Source organism: Mus musculus, chromosome 8, assembly GCF_000001635.26.
Source record: "Mus musculus strain C57BL/6J chromosome 8, GRCm38.p6 C57BL/6J".
In the NCBI taxonomy this organism is placed as follows: domain Eukaryota; kingdom Metazoa; phylum Chordata; class Mammalia; order Rodentia; family Muridae; genus Mus; species Mus musculus.
This window is the reverse complement of record NC_000074.6, coordinates 11,708,760-11,730,167: the sequence shown is the minus strand read 5'-3', so window position 1 is coordinate 11,730,167 and position 21,408 is coordinate 11,708,760. Positions and strand designations below refer to the sequence as shown.

Below are 21,408 nucleotides of genomic sequence, written 5' to 3'. Positions count from 1 at the left end.
GGTTTACTCCCCACAAATACCCCTCACTCAAGAGCCAGGGACTATCTGTACAGGGTCATCAGCCTTCAAAAAGAGAGTTAAAACAACACCGACCCAAGAGATTTCCACTCGACTGTAGTTTCAGAATGTTTGAGACCAATCTAGCTGCCAGAGGCTAGCCCTTTTTATTCATCTCTCTCTGTGTTGTGTCAGAGATGAAAGAGGCGCTGCAACTTCCTCACGGGATCTTTCTAGAATTTAAAATAGAATATGAATTTTTGAAGTTTGCCTGACCACATCAACGCTGCAAACATGTCACGTGACGTGTTCATGGATGGGAACATGTCCATTGACATAGCACAGGAATCTTTTTACAGCTTTGCCTCAGAAACAGAACAGGGTTATCTTTAAGAACCTTAGCATGTGTCTCACTCAGACGTCTGTCTTTTATTATCACCAATGGCCAGGGGACAGCCGGGTTTTCTCAGTGTCTGGCAAGTCACACCCTGCTCTCTTCAGTCGTTGCATCTTAAAATTGTAACTTTATTGATCTGCCCCACTTATAAACAGTGTTTCCCACATCAGTTAGTCCTTCTAAGATGCATGTCGTTTTCAATACAATGTTCAAGAAAACACCTAAAACCTGTGGTACGCATGTGGAACTCATGGTAAATGTTTTCTGACACTGCAGCATGCCAATTTATGAATACAATTAGAATTTCTGCTTTTTCAGGTCACTTAATATGCATTAACAGAGTGTCCTGCCTAGGGCCTGTCTGTGTGTATGTGCATGTGTGTGTGTGTGTGTGTGTGTGTGTGTGTGTACTCCATTAAGAAGTGTTACTTCTTCCTAATTATGGGACACTTCCATTTCTGTACTTAACACCTTTTAAATTACTAAGGATCTTAAGTTTTCTTGTAAACTGTGTATTGGCATAATCTTGAACACAGGACTTTATTATTTTTTGACCTATAAAACATGGTTGTTCTTAGAAGTGCTCCCAACCCCTGACCCGGCCCGCTCTGTGAGCTTACAAACGAAAACAAACTTTGGTCACCCAGAGCGGTGGTCAAGGTTCACACTGCAGAGCCAGGGAGCCAGCAGCCAGCAGCAGCAGGCAGACAGCTCCAAATCTAGCAGGCAGTGAGGATAAAAATTCTGACCCATCCCCAAAGAAATCGGGCTTCAGCACCCTGTGTGCGCTGTTCTGCAGGCTTGGCTGAGTGAAGAATCCCTTGATGGGGAAGGCAGTAAGTCATTTCACAGCTCGGCCCTCCCTTGGCTTTTGATGCATCCTTTAAACATGCCCAGCCACCGGTCCATTCAACGCAAGAGTCAGACTGCAAAGGCAGCGACGAAACCGTTCAAACAAAGCCATCGCAGAAAGCTGCGCGGCACAGAGACGAGGTTTTCCGATCGGTGTCGGCGAGGGGCGAAGCCGACCTCCCAACTTCACGTTAGGGTGGAGCAGAACCCCACCGCCGCCGGCACAGCCAACTCTCCTTCTCGTGACCCCGAGCCGGCCCCGAGCGTCACCGCGGCCCCCTCCGCTGTCTGTGCTCTCAGGGCGGGTCCCCTTCCCGGCGCCCCGCACACAATGGCGCCCCGAACTCCCGCCGCCGGTCCCCGCGCCTTGCGCGCCGCCGGGTCCGCGCACAAAGGAGGGCGCGCGGGCCCCGAGCCGGCGCGCGCCAGGTGCTCCCGCGCGCCCCGCCGCCCGCCGCCCGCCCGGGCCGGGGACCCACCCGAAGACCGTGCCATGGCCACTTACTTTCTCGATGGTCCCGGGCAGCAGGCGCTCCAGCAGCCGGCATAGGACCACCCCGTCCTTGAGCGACGCCTGCAAGAAGACCTCAGGGTCCGAGATGGTTTTCTTGGGCGACTCCAGCACGCCCAGGGTGATGAGCCACGTAACGGTCTGCTCGGCAGAATTCATCGCTGCGGCGGCTCGGGCTGCGCGCACAGAGGGGGCGCCGCGCGCGATCACCTCGGAGCGGCCCGGGCCGCGGCCACCCGCGCCCCCGCCGCCTCCGCGCCCATGGGCGGCCGCGCGCCGGCGATTGGCCCGGCCGGCCCAGCAGGTCCCGCTCCGCTCCGCGGGCTCGCGCGCGCCCTGGCCCGCTGTCAAGTGCCTTTTCATTAGCGGCGCAGGAACCTGCGGGCGCCCGGCACCGCCCCCGCCGCCGCCCCCCGGCCGCGGCCGCCGTCGCCCGATGACATCACCGGAGAAGAAAGACGCGGCGGCCGCCCGCGCGCACCCCGCGCCAGCCCCGGCGCACGACAGCTGGCGCGCCCCCCGCTCACCTGCGCCGCCCGCGCGCCCCGGGGCTGCGCGCCTTTGTGGGTAGGGCGGCGCGCGATTAGTAAGCGCTTCCCAGAATGCTCTCTTGAGCTAGCCCGCCGACTGCGGGGCGCGGGCGTCTCTTCGCCACCTCGCCAGCCGGCGGGGATGGCACGCACATGCTCGTTAGATCTGTGACCAGATGGGTCTCACTCGGGCAGGAACGAGCGTCGGGAACGCGGGCGCGATGCTAAGCGGCTGGCTGCAAGGCCACTGGAGGCGGGGGGCGGGAGCGGAGATGGGGGGCGGCGGGCGCGGACGACCTTAGTAGCCAGAAGCCTTGCATGACTCCTTGTGAAATTGACGGTGACGTGTCCAGCGATCAAGAGCACATCGCAACCTCGGGTGGGTGTCCGCTGGAAAGCGTGCTGTCCACGCTTAGGCCCAGAACTTGGGCGTCCTCTTCCAGCGCAAAGGATGTGTGACAGGAGCCTTGGGGGAAGGGGGGAGTAGGTGAGGGCTCACCGTCAATCGACACATATTTCCACTTACTCCCGCCACTGGTCCTATGCTTTCCCTGCTGGCTGGCACTCCTCGACAGTTTAAAATAAAGCTTGCAGTGTCCCAGGAGACCTTTCCCCTGGGCCAGGCACGCACGTTCATCCAGTAACTGCTCAAGGCTAGAAGCCATGCGATGCTGTCAATTAAAAACAAAAAACAAAAACAAAACAAAAAAATGATCACAGGTTCGACTCTCTTCTCTGCATTCTCCAGGTGCTTCCATCACCACCATCGATTGCGTTTAATAGCATCTTCTGGCTAAATGACTACATTTCTGTTCCAGACACAAACAAAGCATTAAAATAGTGTGAAGTTTGTTGAGGGCCAGCTTCTCTGTGGTGGCAGCTGCCTTCAGAGCAGCGCTAGCCAGCCCTAACCAACCACTGCTGCAATTACGGTGTCTTTACCACCGACAGACCCAAGCCTCACTTTTTGTCCATTTTCCTGGTTACATATGAGAGGTACCCTGCCCTAGGAGCCCCACATCAGCCAGTTTCCCATCTTGCTTCCCTGTGGAGGTCCAGAGAGTGGCAATGCAAAACTGATCACCGACGCCCGAGTCTATCGACCAAAGCTGCTCAACCCGGAAGAAGCTTTCCCTAGTGCTGAATTGAAAAATTTACTCGTTACTATTTTTAAATCCTGTTAGACTAGGTCTGGCCTTATCACGCAGTACACAAAGATAGCTACATATATTGACTGTCAAGTGGCCCTAAGGAAGCCAGGCAGAGGCCGACTTAATAGACAGAGGAAGTTGGGAACCAACGGTCAGACTGGACCATTGACTACACCCGTTCATTCTGGAAAAAAAGCCCCTGAGCTGCTAAATGATAACCTTACAGATCACCTTCTTTTAACCCCAGTACACGCTAATTTCGAATCATTATTTGGAGGAGATCCTAGAAAGTAGCCCTGCTCACAACTGTGTCATTGAGGAGCTTCGCTGAGCACTTCTGGTGTCCAAGGTGAACCCTTGGTCAAATTTCCTTGGCATTTTCTAAATCCCTGCTACAAGACTGAGGAGAGGAAATGCCCTTCTCCCCATGGGTAGAGAAACACCAACTGGAATGTCAGAAGCCCTCACTCCAGCCTGAGCCTCCTGGAGAAGTGGATTAGCCATCTTCCCTACATACCTGAGCCAGTACCCTGTGATGGATCTCTCCTTAAACAAGCAGCTGATTGGCTGATATCGATGGATAATAGATGATTGACAGACAGGTGGTAATTGCTGGATTAATAGATGTTAGCTAATACACTTGGACACCTAAGAATGTACCCTTTACTGCTGTGTGATATTCTGTGGCTTCATTTCTTTGGAGAACCCTAACGCAGTACATGTGCCAGCATGGTCTCCGCTGATGAGAGATGTGGCTTCCTTCAGGCTCCTTTCTTGTGTGGCTACTTCCTAGGGTCCCCTCCAACATACCTGCCTCAGTCCAGATTCATAGTGTCAATGCTGGCTAAACAAGGACATGGGAAGGTTGGATATGGCTGCAGTGATAAGCAGTCATCAGTCATAGCATAGCTTTTGCTCCTTACCCGTCGATCACCCCCTGGGCATTGGTGTACCCCCACTAGGTCCTGGATTATTTCTTGAGATTGCCATCATCTTCAAGAAATAAAGTAGCTCAAAACAGCAGGAATAAGTTGTATTATAGTTCAGAGGCTGAAATCATTGAGCATCTGAATGGCTGGTCCCTCATAGAGGTGTGTGTGGGGATTTGTCAAGGTCCCCTCTTGTCTCTGCAGGGGCCACTCGTCTTTGGACATCCTTCCTTGGCTCACACATTAACTCCCCAATCTCCATCCTGACTTCTCATGGCATGTGCGTCCTTTCTATGCCTAGGTCTAAACATCCCTGTCCTTGGAAGATGCCAGTCACAGGGGAAACTACCCTCTCTGACCCAGGATAACTCCATCTTGATGACATATAGAGACCCTGCTTCCAAATAAAGACCCACGTATGGGTACTGGGAGTTACGGCTTGGACATGCTTGTTGGGGCATACCAACCCCAAATCAGATCGTCTGAGTTGCCCCCAGCACCCCACCTCAGGTACATCTCACTGGGGGAAGGGACGGAGCTTCCCACCATCGGTCAGAAGGTGATGGTGCCCAAGGACACTCTGATATGTGTCTGGCTCTACAGGCGCTGATGTGGAATCCTTCAGAAGGGTGGCTCCTTCGGGAATCCAACCATCACCGTTTGTGACTCAGGGCCAGTCTCTGGAGAGTCTCCATGAGGCCCTTGGGTTATGATTCCAACAGAGAGATCAAGGTGAGAAGCTACCTACTCCTGATGCTCCCTCATTTCAGCATCCTGAGCTGCAGAAGTGCATCCTGGATTCATGGAATCTGAGGGATTCATCATTGTGGCTGTTCCTATTCCCTCTTGCTTTCATCTTTTTTGTCTGTTTGTTTGTTTTTTCATTTTTAAATTTTATTTATGAATGCACACCAGAAAGAGGGCATCAGATCCCATTACAGATGGTTGTGAGCCACCGTGTGGTTGCTGGGAATTGAACTCAGGACCTCTGGAAAAGCAATAGGTGCTCTTAACCACTGAGCCATCTCTCCAATCCCTCTATTTGTTTTTTGAGACAGGGTTTCTCTGTGTAGTCCTGGCTGTCCTAGAACTTACTCCATAGGCAAGCACCACCACCATCCCCCAAGTTCATTCATTCATTCATTCATTCATTCACTGAGACAGGGTCTCATGGAGCCCAGGCTGCCCTAGAAAACAATCATGAAGTTATCCCCCTGCCTCTGCTTTTCCAGTGCTGGAATGACAGGTGTGTGCCACCATTCTGTTCTATGCGGAGCTGAGAATTGAACCCAGGGCTTTGTGCATGCTAAGCAAAAACTTTACCTAATGAGTCCCAGCTCCAGCTTGCCTTCCTTTGTCTCTCCATGTCTGCTGCAGGACGCTCGCTCACACATATGGGCATCCCATCGGTGACATCACAGCTTTTGCTCCTGACCTGCCTACCAAAAGTATGTTGTACCTGAACATGAGCCTGTAATCCCACTATTTATTGGGAGGAAGAGGCAAGAAGATCAGGAGTTCAAAAGCAGCTTGGCCCTATCTCTCCCCACCCCAAAGATGTTTACTAGCAATTGCCTAAGAAGACAGGGATCTTAAGTCCTCTCCTGGACTGAGGGCAAATTTTCTGGCTGGCCAACAGATCTAAAAGCACGTCTTTGTGTGGGACAAAGTTTGGGCAGGTCTGTGTAGCCTGTAAAGGCTGTTTCCAGAACTCAGGGACCCTCGTCTGTGCCTCAAGCCCACCATGCACAGCATCTGTGTGCCCTACCCCAGCTCCAGAAGAAGGGGGAGGGAAGGGCAAGATGCAATGTAAAGCCCGTGCCACCTACACAGAGAGACTCTGAGGTCCTCTGTCCAAAACCCAGGTGTTACACTGCTCCTGACAGCAATCAGAATTCTGGGTAACTGCCCTGACTGAACTCTCAGTCCCCTGCAAGTCCCCAGGATACCTCACTTGTTCCAAGACTCCACCCCTTCCCCCTCCCATTCTGCTCCCACTCCCTCTGGAGAGAGCCCTCACTGTGTCCCACGAGTTCTATAAGGGAACACTTCCTTTCTTACTGTTTCCAAAGGGAGTTATAATTTCCCTCTGACTCTCTCCTTCGCCACAGTGCTATGGAAGAGTGTGCTTCTTAATAGCCAAGAACGTGAGGCTGCTGGCCGCTGACATGATTGGCCAACTGAACCTGTAAATACCACTTTGCAAAACTGGCCCATGAGCACACGAGTGCATGCTCCCTGTTCGAGAGAGTGTTATGTTATATAAACCTTTGCTCCTAGAGAAGAAAAGAGAAACTTCTGTGAGACACTTGGACACTCCCAGTATGTATCAAGAATAGTTTCCATGAGCCCCACACCCAGGATGCTCAACCATAGCCACCCACACAACCAGAGAACGTTTTCAATACAAGCCTCTAACGAAAAGTGGGAGGCTAGTAACGAAACCAGACGTATAATGTGGCTCTCTCCAAATTTTTACAGGCAATGTGTGTAAGGGGAGCAGAGAGAGAGAGAGAGAGAGAAAGGTTAAGTGTGTACAATGTGTGGTACATGCACGGTGTGTGTGGGAAGGCTGTGGTATGGCATATGTGCATGTGCCCCTATGGTATAGGGTGTGTGTTTGTGTGTATGGTGTGTTGTGTGTGAGCTAGGGTACGTATTCTGTGGATACACTCATGTAGCTACAACCATAATGTGGTCGTGGCCGTTGCTCGGATCCATAACCACAAAACCTGGAGCTGTACTCTACAGCCATGCTCTGCCTACTGGGTTTCTAAGTCCTTTCTGACTTTTAAATATCTCTTCTGTATCGGTTCTCAACCCCTGGTGCTGGAATTCCAGGCATCATTAGCTCTCTGACATGGCTGCTGGGAACCAAACTCCTGTCCTCTACAAGAAGAGCTATCGCTCATAACTGCCGAGCCATCTCTCTATCCTCTGTCCTCAGAGGCAGTAAAGTTAGTCCTGTGTGGGAAGTGTCCCTTCATAAGTGTCTTCATTGTTGTGGGTATGATTTCACAATGAGAAGCATGTTTAAATGACCATGCTCGGTCTTTTTGACACATTCTTGTAAGAAGATTCAGCGAATGCGTGGGTTTGGAAAATTGGAACTCGATGCTAGAACTCACAACTTAAGGAGGACCCAGAACTCCATTAGGACACATGGCTTCCCAGGTTTGTCCAAGAACTAAGTTTAATTTCAAGTCTGTCTAGACAGCATTAGCAAATGTGTATGTAGAGGGAGACCTGCCCTACCACCACCAGTGCAGAATGGAGCTCCGAGTTCTGGGCGGAACCCCCTCAGCTCAGGGTCCAGGGGATATGGTTCAAAGAAGAGACAAGAAACAGGGAGCGTTTGCTTAAGATAAGGTCATGCTACATACATAGTTCAAGACTCTTCCTGCTCTCCAGGGCTGGGGTTAGAGGCATGAACCACCATACCAGCTCTACATAGTGCTGGAGCCAGAACTCAGGACTCCATGCATAGTAGGCAAGCACTCTGCTGACTAAGCACACCCCCAAGCAAGCCTACTATCTGCTATTATAAAACCTGGTACAGAGAGATGGATAGCCTTTCCACAAGGCCTCTCTGCTCTCGGGGTCCTCCAGCCTAGGCAAGAAGCCAACAAGTCCACCAGAGGGAGAATAGGGACACTCACATGTCCCCAAATCCATCAACGCTCAAGATTTACAAGGAACTTTGCTGGTAGACGGCATGTCCTCAGCGGCGTCTCAATATGCAGAACCCCAGCCCTGAGCCTGGCCAGGATGGCGAGGCTGAAGCACCAGGGCGAGGCCAGCTGCTCCACAGCTGCGCCAGCCTGCGTCCTCAGTGTTAGCACCTGCTAAGTCTACAGACCGCCCTCTCTAAGTCCTACTAACTCAGTGCTGCTTAGGGACCCACATTCTAAACCATGGTTTGAGGAAGCTATACAACATGAGTCTCTGCTGGCCTCAGCTGTACTGAACTCCCAGCCCAACAGGAACCCGGAGAGCTAGGATAGCACAAAGCAGAAGGTCTGCACATCCATTGCGCGCCATCCCTCCTTCCACATCGGTAACTCGCTCTGTCCAGGCAGGGGTGGGCAGTGCTACTTTAGCTGACTTGGAAACAGCACACACCAAGGAAAATGACTCGGCTGGGACGGGAGCAGGCCTGTACCTGGAGGCTTGGCATGACCCTGTGGAGGATTTGGGAGATGTGTGGTTGCTCCTAAAGGGGAGCTGGAGCACCTCTGACACCCAGAGGCTCTCTAACCCAGTCATCTCTAGATCTCAGAAAGGACCTACTCATGAGCACAGCAAGAGGACTCAGCTAGTAGACCATCCTGACAGAATGAGAGGTTAGCACGTGGATAGAAGAGGAGGCTCATGGATTTGGATCCCAGGACTGGGTTCAGCTTCTGGGGACGCTAGTAAGGGACAGTCTGTGACACCTGCTGAAGACAGATCTTCATAAACCAGTCAGAGCTGGCCCAAGGGAAGCCCCTCTCCTGAGGCCACATCACAGCATCTCCACCCAAGAGAGCACCTGTGGAGGGGGTGGGGGAGGCATCAGGGGTGAGCTCTACACCCCTGACTTCTTTACATAGGTCGGTGATCTGGTGATCTCGATGGCATAGCAGTCTCTTGCTGATCTGGCGCACAGAGCTTGCCTGTTCTCATGCACTGTCAAGTTTGAGTCTGCAACCTTGCAAAACTGATGTCAGGCGTGGAAAATGTTTCTCTAGTAGGTTACCGCTTGCATTGGTTGGTTAAGGCCTCCATAACAATGTGCCAAAGATGGAGGGGCTCAAACAACATGCAAGTCCTGGGTTGGGGAGTTCAGGTAAGATCCTTCCTGGGTGCACCTGGTACCCTCACACTGGGCCTTCTGGGTGGGCTTCAAGCTGTAGATCTGGGCTCTACCCTAGCACATACAACAACCACCAAGAAACCCAGGTCCAGTCTCTGTGGCCTGAAATGGTGCCGCCCTCCGTTCTGCTCCATCAGCTCAGCACCTTCCTGCATGGGTGGAGTAGCCATAAGATGACCCTATGCTCATGTCTGGCGGCCAGTAATGAGCTCAAGATGGATCAGATATTCCCCTGTGGGGTTTCAGCTGCTTCTGATGTTTCCTCGGTGCCTTAGGGACTCAGCCTTGTTCTCAAGTGTCACAGAAAGGCACAAGCAGGGACGGGCAGCCATGCCCAGGTATCCATCTCTTCAGGTTGGTGATCACTAGGAAGAGAAAGTGTAGCCAGAGACACTGAAACGAGTGGGCTTCGTGACTGCTTATTGTTAACTGGCCAGAGGTGACATCCTCAAACCCCTACTGCCACTTCCCAGAGGTCAGACATATCCTCAAGTGGGAAATGTCACCTTGTGACTAAGATAAAAATGTTCACTGTGGGGGAAGTGTATTCCACAGCAGTAAGGGATCATGGGTAAAGTTCCAGGGAATTAAAAGGCATAAAGATGTGAGAGGAAGAATTAAATGTTGATTGTTGGTGTGGAACTATCTCCTCCTACAGAAGACAAAAAAAGAAAAAGAAAACAAGAAAGCAGCAGGTAAATACAGGCTATCTGTGGGGGAAAGCCATGAAGTTACAATCGACTTCGTTAGTAATCACCAATGATAACAACTTAAACCAAAAATGTCATCATTAATATAAAAATAAATGTAAGATATGAAAACATTATCAAAAACATAACACAAACAAGTTGAAATTAATTTTGTTTTTGTGTATGAGTGTTTTGTCGGTGTGTGTTTGTGTCCTGGTGCCCTCAGAGGCCAGGATAGGGCATTGAGATCCCCCGATACTGGAGTTACAGACAGTTGTGAGCTGCCCTGTTGATGCTGGGAACTGAACCTGGGTCTTTTGCAAGAGCAGCCAATGTTCTCTAGTGCTGAGCCAGAGCTCCAACCCCACAAGTTAAAATAAAATGTCCCCCAGGACCAGCAAGATGACTGGTAATTCAGTAGGTAAAGGTGCTTGGTGACAAGTCTGATGGTCTAAGTTCAACCTCCTGGGACCACAAAGACGAAGGAGAAAAGTGACTCCTGAAAGATGCTTCTGTGGCACATGTGCACACATGCACACGTGCAGAGAGAGAGACAGAGACAGAGAGAGACAGAGACAGGCAGAGACAGGGAGAACACAGAGGGAAAGGGACTGAGAATAAACTTTAAGAAGTAATAAAAAGATGACCCAATTGAGACCTAGTGTCATTATTTGTCCCAGACTGGCTCATGTAATCATTATTCCAGTTGGTACAGTGTAAGAGATACGTTGAGTAGAAGGGGTAGAAACAGCAATAGCATGTCCAAGGGAGACCACGGCAGGTCAGGACCCGACACAAAGCTGTGATTTCTAGTGGAGAAGGACTCAGGGCAAACCCAGATCAGTGAGACTGGATGGAGGTCTAGGAACCACATCCATGACTGATCTCTGCCTTACCACAGAGCCACATCCCAGGTCAGCAATGGAGGGACGTCCCCCTTGCTCAGCACATGCTGATCAACAGTGACATTCTATATGCAATCAAACCCCACTTCATTCTTTACACAAACCCCAAAATTCCTGATGGGTTTGGGGCACACTGGAGATGGGCAAGTCTGAAACTCAGGAAGTAAAATCCAACCGGCTCCAAAATCAAAATGCATGCTATAGTGTTATTGAATTAAAGCAATTTTCATTCTCATAATGGTATAACTGTCACACAAATATTCTCAGGAAAGAGTATTAGAAACACACCCCTGGAATGTATCACAGAGCAATGGGTGCTCCTATGCGCTCTGAGAACCATCTCCAGGGGTCAGGCATTAGGTGATTTTGTAATCTAGGTGGAAGGCACATGTTCATTGTACAATTCTTTTAACTTTTCTCTACCTTTAAAAGTATTTTGCCTTGTGCCTTTAATTCCAGAACCCAGATAGGTGGATCTCTATGAATTCGAGGCTAGCCTGATCTACAGAGCAAGTTCCAGGACAGCCAGGGCTACCAGAGATTCATTCTCTCTCTCTCTCTCTCTCTCTCTCTCTCTCTCTCTCTCTCTCTCTCTCTCACACACACACACACACACACACACACACACACACACACAAAAGAAACAAGGGAGGGAGGGAAGGAGAGAGGAAGGAAGGGAGGGAGGAGGAAGAGAAAGGGAAAGGATGGGCCAGACAGCTGGGTGTGACTCTGGGCAAGTTGCTCACTACGGAGCAGAGGACACGGCTCACTATCAGATCTGCCACGCCAAAACCTATCAAGGCTGCAACTCTCTTTGCAGACGTTCCTGACCCCAGGCTGCTCCCAGCCCAGCTGCGATGACTGTGCTTTCCTGTCCCTTAGGGGTGATCCCAACAGTGCTCATGCTTACCTGGACTGTTTAGTCATGACCATACAGGCTTGGAGGCTACAAAGGGCCTGCTTTGTTTGCCCATCAGAAGAACATTCGGAGACCTTATGCTCCAGAGTCCAAGCCTACTGTGGTCCTTGGAGCTGTTCATTGATACAGTTCTTTTAACTTTTCTCTGCCTTTAAAAGTTTTTTGCCAGGAGGTAGTGCCTGACTTCAGACTTCAGAAACCCTCTGGGTTTGGGGTCTCCTGTGAGATCAGCAGAGGCACAGGGAGAGGCTTCTATATTGTCTCCTCTCCATCCTTCCTAGCATTCTGATCAGCCTCCATGCAGAGTGTGCATGCACACACACACATATACAAACACACACACACACAGAGAGGAGGTACTTCCCCTAAGATGGGCCTTGCCCCAGAGAATGGGCCTGTTACCTTGACTGGCATTGTGAGTGACAACCTGCTCCCTCCCAGATAGATGTTCTGGTTACTGGGGCAGTGTCAGCCACCTCTGCCACCCTGACCTAGGTTATATCATGGGAAAGCAAGGGAAATTGTGACCTCTAAGTGGCCAAGCCTGATAACAGTCTTTGAATCCTCAGTTTGAAAGACCCTATGGATTGTTTAGTGGCTTTTGAGAGAATCCTAACTTTTAAAAACTAACACTTGGACCCCAGAGTGAAATCCTGGGAAAACAGCTTTGAGGCAGAAGGCTGGTGATGGGGCTGATTGGGAACTACGTCCGGGTGACTCAGAGACCTCAGCAAAGGGGCAGATCCTTGCCTTAAGCATGTTTAAGGCTGCTGGACCAGACACAGCAGAAAGACTACGCTAGGGAATGGGGGAGAATTTAGAGGCACGTGACAAGGATGGTTTGGAGAGAAGGGACGTGACAGAGCCTGGAGAGGAACTAGGGAGCATCTCGCTTCCTGGAATTCTATCTTAGTGCCAGCTCTAAAAGCCCCAGGCCCCAGACAGGCAGGTCACACCTTCCAGATAGGAAGTGACTCCCTATCTATGCTGGGGCTCTCCTTCCTGCTCCTAGAGTTTGGTGCCGGAGGAAAGTGACTCTGGCAGGGTTTCAACAAGAAAGCAGAAGTCTAGTAGCTCCAATGCTTACCTGAACTGCTAGATAAAGCCTTACTTGAGAAGACACAGTGATTTCTGGGTAGAGCACAACATCTATATTAAAAAAAAAATCTAACTTCCTTGGGGCTGGGAAAATGGTTTAGTCTGAAAAGTACTTGCCCGGCAAGCTTAAGGACCAGAGTTCAACCAGGCAGAAAAGGCTAAGCATGGTGGCACACACAAGTAATCCCAGCACTAGGAAGGCAGAGGCAGGCAGGTCCCTGGGGCTCACTGGCCTATCAGCCTGGCCTAAACCATGAGAGACCTTGCCTAAAAACCAAGATGGATGGTGAACTGAGGAATAACATCCAAGGTTGACTTCTGACTTTCATATGTGCATCCATAGACATGCATGTGGATGCTCTCTCTCTCTCTCTCTCTCTCTCTCCCTCTCTCTCGCTGGCTTGCTTGCTTGCTTGCTTGATGGCTCACTCGTGTGTACACACGTGCTCAAACACACATACACACACACAAAAAGACACACATACACACCCTCACATACTCACACAGAGACAGACACATACACCCCCCTCCCCAACACACACATACCAGAGTCCATTTTGGTTCAGGCGCACAGCAAGAAGACAACGATCATTCACGCCAGTATCCACCTAGAAGCAGGAACTCACACAGTCTGAACTTCAGGCGGTTTAGTCATGGCTTGATCTCCTCCAAACTCCACAAACTGAGCTTCCACAGACAATGAGGGAGGTGAGGTGCAGACCTCAGAGTGGGCAGGTCATGAGTGTTCCCCTTGTGGATGGATTGAGACTCTTCAAAAAGAGGTTTTGTGCCAGTGTGCCTACTCTTCCTGCTGGGACAGGGTGCTCTACCCTGTGAGGACATATTACTCCAAGACCATCTTGAGCAAGACTTGGTCCTCTCTGGACAAATGGCCTTGCTGAAGCTGTGACCTCAGCTTCCCAGCCTCCAGCACAGCATGATGGGTAATCACTGTCTGTTCTTTATTGATTACCCATCTGTTCTATTTTGTCATAGTGACACAAACAGACCGAGGCAAAGTCGATGCTTAATTTTAGAACAGATGGCAGACTGACTGCCTAGCATCCACAAAGCCCTTGGTCCCATCTCTGTCACTGTGTAGACCACACATGGTGGCACATGCCAGTAATCCCAGCACTCAAGAGGTACAGACAGAAGGATCCGAAGTTGAACTCATCCTCAGATACGAAGCAAGTCAACTTTGCTCCTCAAAGATCAGCAAACACTGGGTAACTCTGGAGAGTTTTAGTTACATAAAAAAGCCCTCTAATATCTATGTATAAAACTATGTTGAGAACATTTAACTTCTTCATAAAACATGTATGATTTCTTAGAGTAGTTCTTGCTGATAAACATAACCCTTGATCAAGTGTTCACCTCCTTGGCTGTCGAGACAATAGAGAGAGGCCTGAGGAGAACCAAAGTCAGGCACAGGACAGACACCACAAGGGGCAGGGGAGGGCTCTATTTATCTACCCTGAGCTTCTGGAGCCTGGCTGGGTCTCTCTTACCTCTCTGAGGTCTCACTGGGAGGAGCTGGAGCGAGCTCTGTCCCAACTAAAGACGGTTCCCTAATGTGCTGACTATAGACCCTGCAAAGATTTCCACAGACATCTACTACATAAAATGGGAGCTGATATATCTAAAATAAATACACTTGAAAAAACAGAAACAAAAAGCCCTTCAAACAGGGGTCTGGAGAGATGGCTCAGTAGCGCTGCTCTTGCAAAGGACCCAACTTTGACTCTCAGCATCCAAGATGGAGAGCTTACAACAATCTGTAACACCAGTTCCAGGGGATCCAAAACCCTTTTCTGTGCTCCACAGACACCACCCCCTGCCACATATACATAAATAAAAATAAATCTCTAAGAGCTACAGAGATGGCTCAGTGGTTAAGAACACTGATTGCTCTTCCAGGGGTCCTGAGTTCGATTCCCAGCAACTACATGGTGGCTCACAACCATCTGATGCCGCCCTCTTCTCGTGTGTCTGAAGACAGCTACAGTGTGCTTACATATAATAGTGAATAAATCTTTTTTTAAAAAATCTCGCTCTTTCCTTTTGTGGCCATCGGTGGATCACAGCCGCCAAAATGAAGTTCAATCCCTTCGTGACTTCTGACCGAAGCAAAGAACTGCAAGCGGCATGTCAATGCGCCCTCTCACATTCGGAGGAAGATCACGTCTTCCCCTCTTTCCAGAGCTGAGACAGAAGTATAACTTTCGGTCTATGCCCATTCGGAAGGATGATGAAGTTCAGTTTGTTCAAGGACACTACAAAGGCCAGCAGATTGGCAAGGTGGTCCAGGTGTACAGGAAGAAATATGTCATCTACATCGAACGCGTCCAGCGAGAGAAGGCTAATAGCACAACCGTCCACGTGGGCATCCACCCCAGCAAGGTCGTTATCACCAGGCTAAAGCTGGACAAGGACTGCAAGAAGATCCTGGAGAGGAAAGCCGAGTCCCGACAAGTAGGAAAGGAGAAGGGCAAATACAAGGAAGAAACGATCGATCGAGAAGATGCAGGAGTAGAGACATCCCATGCACGGCTTTCATTAAAGACTGCTTAAGTAAAAGAGAAAAAATCTCTAACAACTAAGCAAACATACAAAAATTCTAAAGCATGCAAAGATGCCTCTGTCCCATCCCCAGGACCAACATAATGGAAGGAAATACTAAATCCCACAAGTTGTCCTCTGACCTCTATATACATCTGAACTCCACATACATGAGTGTGTGAGCATGCACACACACTCACACACATACACACACACACACACACACTCACACACACACTCACATACACACACTCACACACACACTCACACACACACACTCTCACACACACTCACACACACACTCACATACACACACACATACACACTCACATACACACACTCACACACACACACTCACACACATACACACACACACTCACACACACACACACTCACACACACACATTCACACACATATACACACACACTCACACACACTCACACACATACACACACACACACACTCACACACATACACACACACACACCTAGTAAAAATTTAATAAAAACCACTCATTAAGCTGGATTTGGATTTCTTTCCAAATCTGTGGAACTTTCGACCAAAGTAGGTGCTCCTGCAGTCACACCCAGGTGGGTCACATTACCACTTGTGATTTGTAATGAAACAGTTGATCTTTATAAGCACAGTGTAGGACAAACGAGGGAGACACAGCAGGATGGGGCACTGCAATACTCATAAGATTAAGCCACACTCTCTGGGGAAAATCTGTGCTGTTTTCTTAGGAAGCCAGACAAGGGAGTTCTAAATATTTTATAAAATTCCATAGTGTCCTAGTTTTCTTTCTGATGAAGTGATAAACACGGACCAAAAGTGACCCAGAGAAGGAAATGGTTTGTATGGCTTACAGGTCACAGTCCTTCACTGAGGGGAGCCACAGCAAGAACATGGGGGCAGGAACTGAAACAGAGACCATGGAGCAAGACTGGCTTCCTGCCTCTGGTTGCTTGATCTGCTACTTTCCTTATGCATCCTGCCCAGAGGTGGTCTGCACACACACACACACACACACACACACACACACACACACACACCAGTCAAATAGCAATTAAAACAAAAATGCCCCCAGAGACATGCCCACAGGCCAACAGAGATTTCCTCTTCCCAGGCATGTCAAGTTGACAGCCAAGATCAGCCACCACACTGGGGGGGTTGGGGGGGGGGGGTAAGCCAGGTGTGGTGCTTCACACCTGTATCTCAGAACTCATGAGGTGAAAGCAGGAAGATGGAAGGTCAAAGGTCCTCCTTAGCTACGGAGCAAGTTTGAGGCCAATCCAGGCCACCTGAAATCTTGTCTCAGACACTTACCCACAGTCTGTTTTCATTCACCAAACTGATTCTTCAAACTGTCCCCACAGATCTTAGAGTCCTGACTTACCTGTCAATGTGGATGGATACTACGGCTCATATTTAGTCGCTGAAGTTGGCTGAGCCTTCCTCAATGGTTCATAATGGACGAGCTGTTTTATCAAAGTGTTCCACAAGTGTCTGGCAAGGGTGTGTGCGCATTCTAGAATCACGGGGTTGGTTGTCAGGGAGTGAGTTCCAAGTGTATCCATTAGAGCAAACTTCTCCTTTCGTGTGGTGGAGGGGAGGTGCTTACCTGTACCTTGGGTGTCTTTCTTGATTTTCTGTAACTGTGGTACCAATGTGACGGGAAGGTCTGCCGTAATGAGTGATGGGTAAACCTCCCCAGCACTTGAGTGCATTTTCACTGAGCTACTTGGGGGTGCTGAGCATCTATCTCCCTTTGGGTATTGTATGTCCTACTCTCTGGCCGTCTGTCCATAGGGCCTCATCATGCATTCATTACCATAATCTTCACCTTGAGACACTTGGTTCTGGCCATATTTAATTACCTTGTGCCTCTGCACATTCTTTCTGTCTTCCAGCTCCTTGAACAAATAGAAGTCAGTTTGTTTTTATGCCTGGATCCACCAATTCTATCAAGAGGGTCATTCATTTACTTATATATATTTTTAATTAGTCATTTTTTCCCAAAGTGTTTTACTTTTTTTTTAAAGATTTTTTAAATTTATTACATGTAAGTATACTGTAGCTGTCCTCAGACATCCCAGAAGAGGGATAACCTCATTACGGATGGTTGTGAGCTATCATGTGGTTGCTGGGATTTGAACTCACAACCTTCGGAAGGGCAGTCGGTGCTCTTAACCACTGAGCCATCTCTTCAGCCCCTTATATTTTTAAAATTTTGTGTATCACACACACACACACACACACACACACACACACACTGTATGCCTGAGAGTATGCAGTGCCCAAAGACAACAGCAGAGGGCGCTTGATCCTCTGGCACTAGAACTGCAAGTGGCTGTGATCAGAACTCAAGTCCTCTGGAAGAGCAACGCCTACACACCACCTCTCCAGGCAAGACTTGTCTACAGATCACTTTCCACCCGTGGCTTTTCTTCTCTCTCTGGCTCACACTGGCCTGCTTTTTCTGTCTGGTAGCTTGTGTTTGGATCTCAGGACATCATCCAGTTCGGGGTAGTTCTGAGCAGCTGCGATCACGTGTAGACTGTGTCCTGCCTTGTAGCCCAGCTGCTTTGGTCCGGTTGGATTTCACTTTGGTCACACACACACACATGTGTCCCTCCTCCGTTACCCTCCACAGCTCGGACCAACCCCACGATGCTTCCTCAGCTAACTCAACAGAGTCCACTCTGACAGGACAGCAGGTTGGCCATTACCCTGGGGATGCACACACTCTTGGCTCTTCAAACTATTTCCTCCTGAGCATGCGGCCACTGTCAAGCTGAAGACCTACTGTGCTGCACACACCAATATCCTCCCAGGCATCACAGTCCTCTTGGCCTGGCGCCCAGTGCCCAGAAAATCCTGCTTTTAGGATATATTTGCATCTCCGTTTTCCTTCTCTTGGCCCATAGCGAGTATCTCCCCCTTGCCTTTCACTTTTGAAAGACACAATTTCCCAGTATAAAAACCTGCATTTGTAAGATTTTTTTTGTTTGTTTAAGTCGTTTAAGATGTTTTAACTTTGTCAGATTCTTGTATTTCCCAATGCAGAGTAAGCGTCAGTATTTACCCCTCTGTGTAAGACCCCTTCACAGCCTCCTACCCCTCAGGGTTGAGCTGCACAGAGGCTGCACTTGGGATGCTATGTGGTCACTCCCTCCCTGTACTATCTATCTGCCTGCTTCTCTGGCGCCTTGTTCCTTCCAAACATTCTTGGCCATGAACTCTCAGATATTTCCCATGCCCTGTTTGCTTTTCTTCTGGAATTACAATTCCACAAATACTCACTTTGGTATGTTCCCATAGTTCTTGCACACATACGGAGATGGCTAGCTGGCTCTAAGGCCCCATCATTTCCATGTCCTGTCCATATTTGTACCCCTGACTCTCCCCTGCCTCCTGAGACTCTCCTGATGAGCCTTCTAGTGCATGCCCCAGCCCTGCCACCTCCTGCTGTGCTGCCCAAAGCTGGCATTTTAATCTCTCCGTAACCACGAAGCTGGAAGCCATGGGAGCAGGAGGGGGTCTTATTTTATACACCAGTGTGCACTGCCCCATAAATGTCTGGGTGGAAAGGCTGTGGCCATGAAGAAATACTGGTCTCCCCACCTTACTAAGGGACTCCAGCAGCCACTGAAGGACTTTCAGATTCCAGGGACAGCCAAAGGTCCCAGCACCACAAAACTAATTCTTTACCTCAATGGGAGATGAGATGAAGGCTACTCAAAAGCTTAGCATGGAATGATCACGTGCCTAGCAGCCCCCTTGTGGGTAAAGACCCGTGTCACGCACGCCTGTCACTGTGAAAAGGCGCCTGGGAGAAGCAGCTGAGGGTAGGAAGAGGATACTTGGGTTCCTGGTTAGAGGGTCCAGTCCACACTGGCAGGAGCGAGGCTCTTTGTGCACAAGGGCAGATCAGGAAGTACAGGAAGGCACAGAAGCACTCAGCTGTATTCTAGTTTGGATTCTGGTGCTGTGGGAAATATCTTGACCAAAAGGAACTTGGGGAGGACAGGGTTTCTTTCTTCTTACACCTTACGGTCTTTCACAGTGGGAAGCCAGGTAAGGAACAGGAGGCAGGCCCTCAAAGCAGACATGACAGAGGGAAGCTGCTTACTGCTTGATCACTGGCTAATGTTTAACTGCCTTGTTGATAGAGCTCAAGAGCCCCGCCTAAGGGATGGCACTACACACAGAGGGCTAGCCCCCGCCCCACATCGATTAGCAATCAAGAAAAGACCCCAACAGATAATCCCACAAGCCAATCCGATTGAGGCAGCCACCACTGGTTATCTCTTCCCAGGTGGGCCAGTATTAGCTGTCACAGCTGGCTTTCTCTTTCCCTTTTTAGTCTGTTCAGGACCCCAGGCCATGGGGCAGTTCCATCCACATCCAGCCAAGGTCTTTAACCTTCAGTCAACCCTTTCTAGAAAAGCCCTCACAGACTCACCCAAATGGGTTTTGTTTTGTTTGTTTGATTTTTGAGTCTTTTTATATAGTCCTGGCTGTCCTGGAACTCACTATGTAGACTATGCTGGCCTCAACTCCCAAGACTCTGCCTCTCTCTGCCTCTCTGCCTCTCTGCCTCTCTGCCTCTCTGCCTCTCTGCCTCTCTGCCTCTCTGCCTCTCTGCCTCTCTGCCTCTCTGCCTCTCTGCTTCTCTGCCTCTCTGCCTCCCAAGTGCTGGGATTAAAGGTGTGTGCCACCACACCTGGCTAGATATGATTTAAATTTTTACTTTGTTTAAGTGTGTGTCTGTGTGTGTGTGTGTGTGTGTGTGTGTATGTATACGTGTACATAAGATGTATGCCTGTGGAGGCCAGAGGTGTCCCTTGGAACTGGAGTTATATAGACAGCTGTGGGCCACCCAACATAGGCTCAAACTCAGGTCCTCTGGTAGAGTAGCATAAGCTGTTCATGGCTAAACCATCTCTCCAGTCCAGTCTTTTTTCCTTTTGAATCAGTTTGCAATGTTAGGATTTGTAATCAATGACCCGAGTTGCTGACTATTGCCCCATGTTGGTCACCAGTGCTAAGTGCATGGTTGAGTCAATCCGCCTGCTTTAACACATCTTTGCTTATGACATCTTTATACAGGCAGTGAAACAGAGCAGGAAAAGTGAAATTTAGGTGGAAGTTGCCATCTGTTGAGTGATACAGAGCTGCAGTGGCTTCGTCTTTGTTTCAGGACAGTTAACTGCTTTGTTCTTAGGAGTCTGAGTTCCTCCTGCACTCATCCAGGCCCAGGGCAGGAGGGAAGCCTCACTCTAGGATAGACATCTATGGCTCTGGATGGCTGTGTGTCCATGTTCCTGGCAAAGCAGACACTCCCAGAGAGCATAGACCTGCTTCCTCAGTGGGCCACTAGACAGCTTCAGGGTCTCTGTAGAAGGAATATGGCTTCTCCCACTCTCACTTTGCTGAACGTCCAGGGGTCCTGCTTGCTCATTTTCCTAGTATCTGAATTCTGCATTTTTCTGCCTTGGTAAGCATCCCAGAAGTGTGAACGGCTGGGGAATGAACTCTCTACAGCCATCCCACAAGGGCACAGTGGGTGATCCTGCTGTTGCCATAGAAGGGTGACAGCAGGGACAGCTTTTCTAAAATGACACAAATGGTGGGTCCCTTTACATACATCTCTGTGACACCTGCCCATCTGCAGAGCACATCTGCATGGCCAGACTGACAGGTGGACCTCATACCCAGCACCCAGGTCTCAGAGGCCTCCCCACCCCACCCTCCAGTTACTGCAGAAACCAAGGCCTCTGCCACACCGATCTTTGCTCCTTGGTACTTGCCCTCTTCGAGAGCTGCCCCACCCCCACCCCTGCCTTATTATCTGGCTGCCAAATGCTTTTCTCCCTGGATACCACATCTGTTCTCCCCCAAATAGTGTCTCTCCCCAAGCTGGCTCCAGATACCCTCTGTTCACACTGGCCTTTGGATCCATTCTCTCCAGCTTAGCCCATTCTGACTGCTACCTCTAGATACCAGAAA

General features: G+C 49.7%; 1 protein-coding gene, 1 long non-coding RNA gene and 1 pseudogene across 7 annotated transcripts in view; 1 reads left to right on the top strand and 2 right to left on the bottom strand.

The window, feature by feature from the left end:
- Arhgef7 (Rho guanine nucleotide exchange factor (GEF7)) overlaps positions 1-2,167 on the bottom strand; it is a 107,219-nt gene extending 105,052 nt beyond the window's left edge. For 3 of the 6 annotated variants that reach the window (NM_001372321.1, NM_001372322.1, NM_001113517.2), the window contains exon 1: positions 1,752-2,110. In NM_001372321.1, coding sequence (NP_001359250.1) covers positions 1,752-1,916 — 165 coding nt within the window. In that variant the 5' untranslated portion in view covers positions 1,917-2,110. Of the gene's footprint in view, positions 1-1,751 lie in introns of all 6 variants that reach the window. The other 3 variants (XM_006508844.3, XM_030243676.1, XM_030243677.1) reach the window with 2 other exon arrangements.
- A 7,458-nt stretch (positions 2,168-9,625) lies between these two features.
- On the bottom strand, positions 9,626-13,854 carry 1700128E19Rik. The gene is made up of 2 exons (XR_003947511.1): positions 13,380-13,854; positions 9,626-9,874 (listed from the first exon to the last, which is right to left on the bottom strand). It is a non-coding gene; the product is annotated as an RIKEN cDNA 1700128E19 gene (long non-coding RNA).
- A 1,074-nt stretch (positions 13,855-14,928) lies between these two features.
- On the top strand, positions 14,929-15,407 carry Gm45420 (annotated as a pseudogene).
- Positions 15,408-21,408: the final 6,001 nt, after the last annotated feature.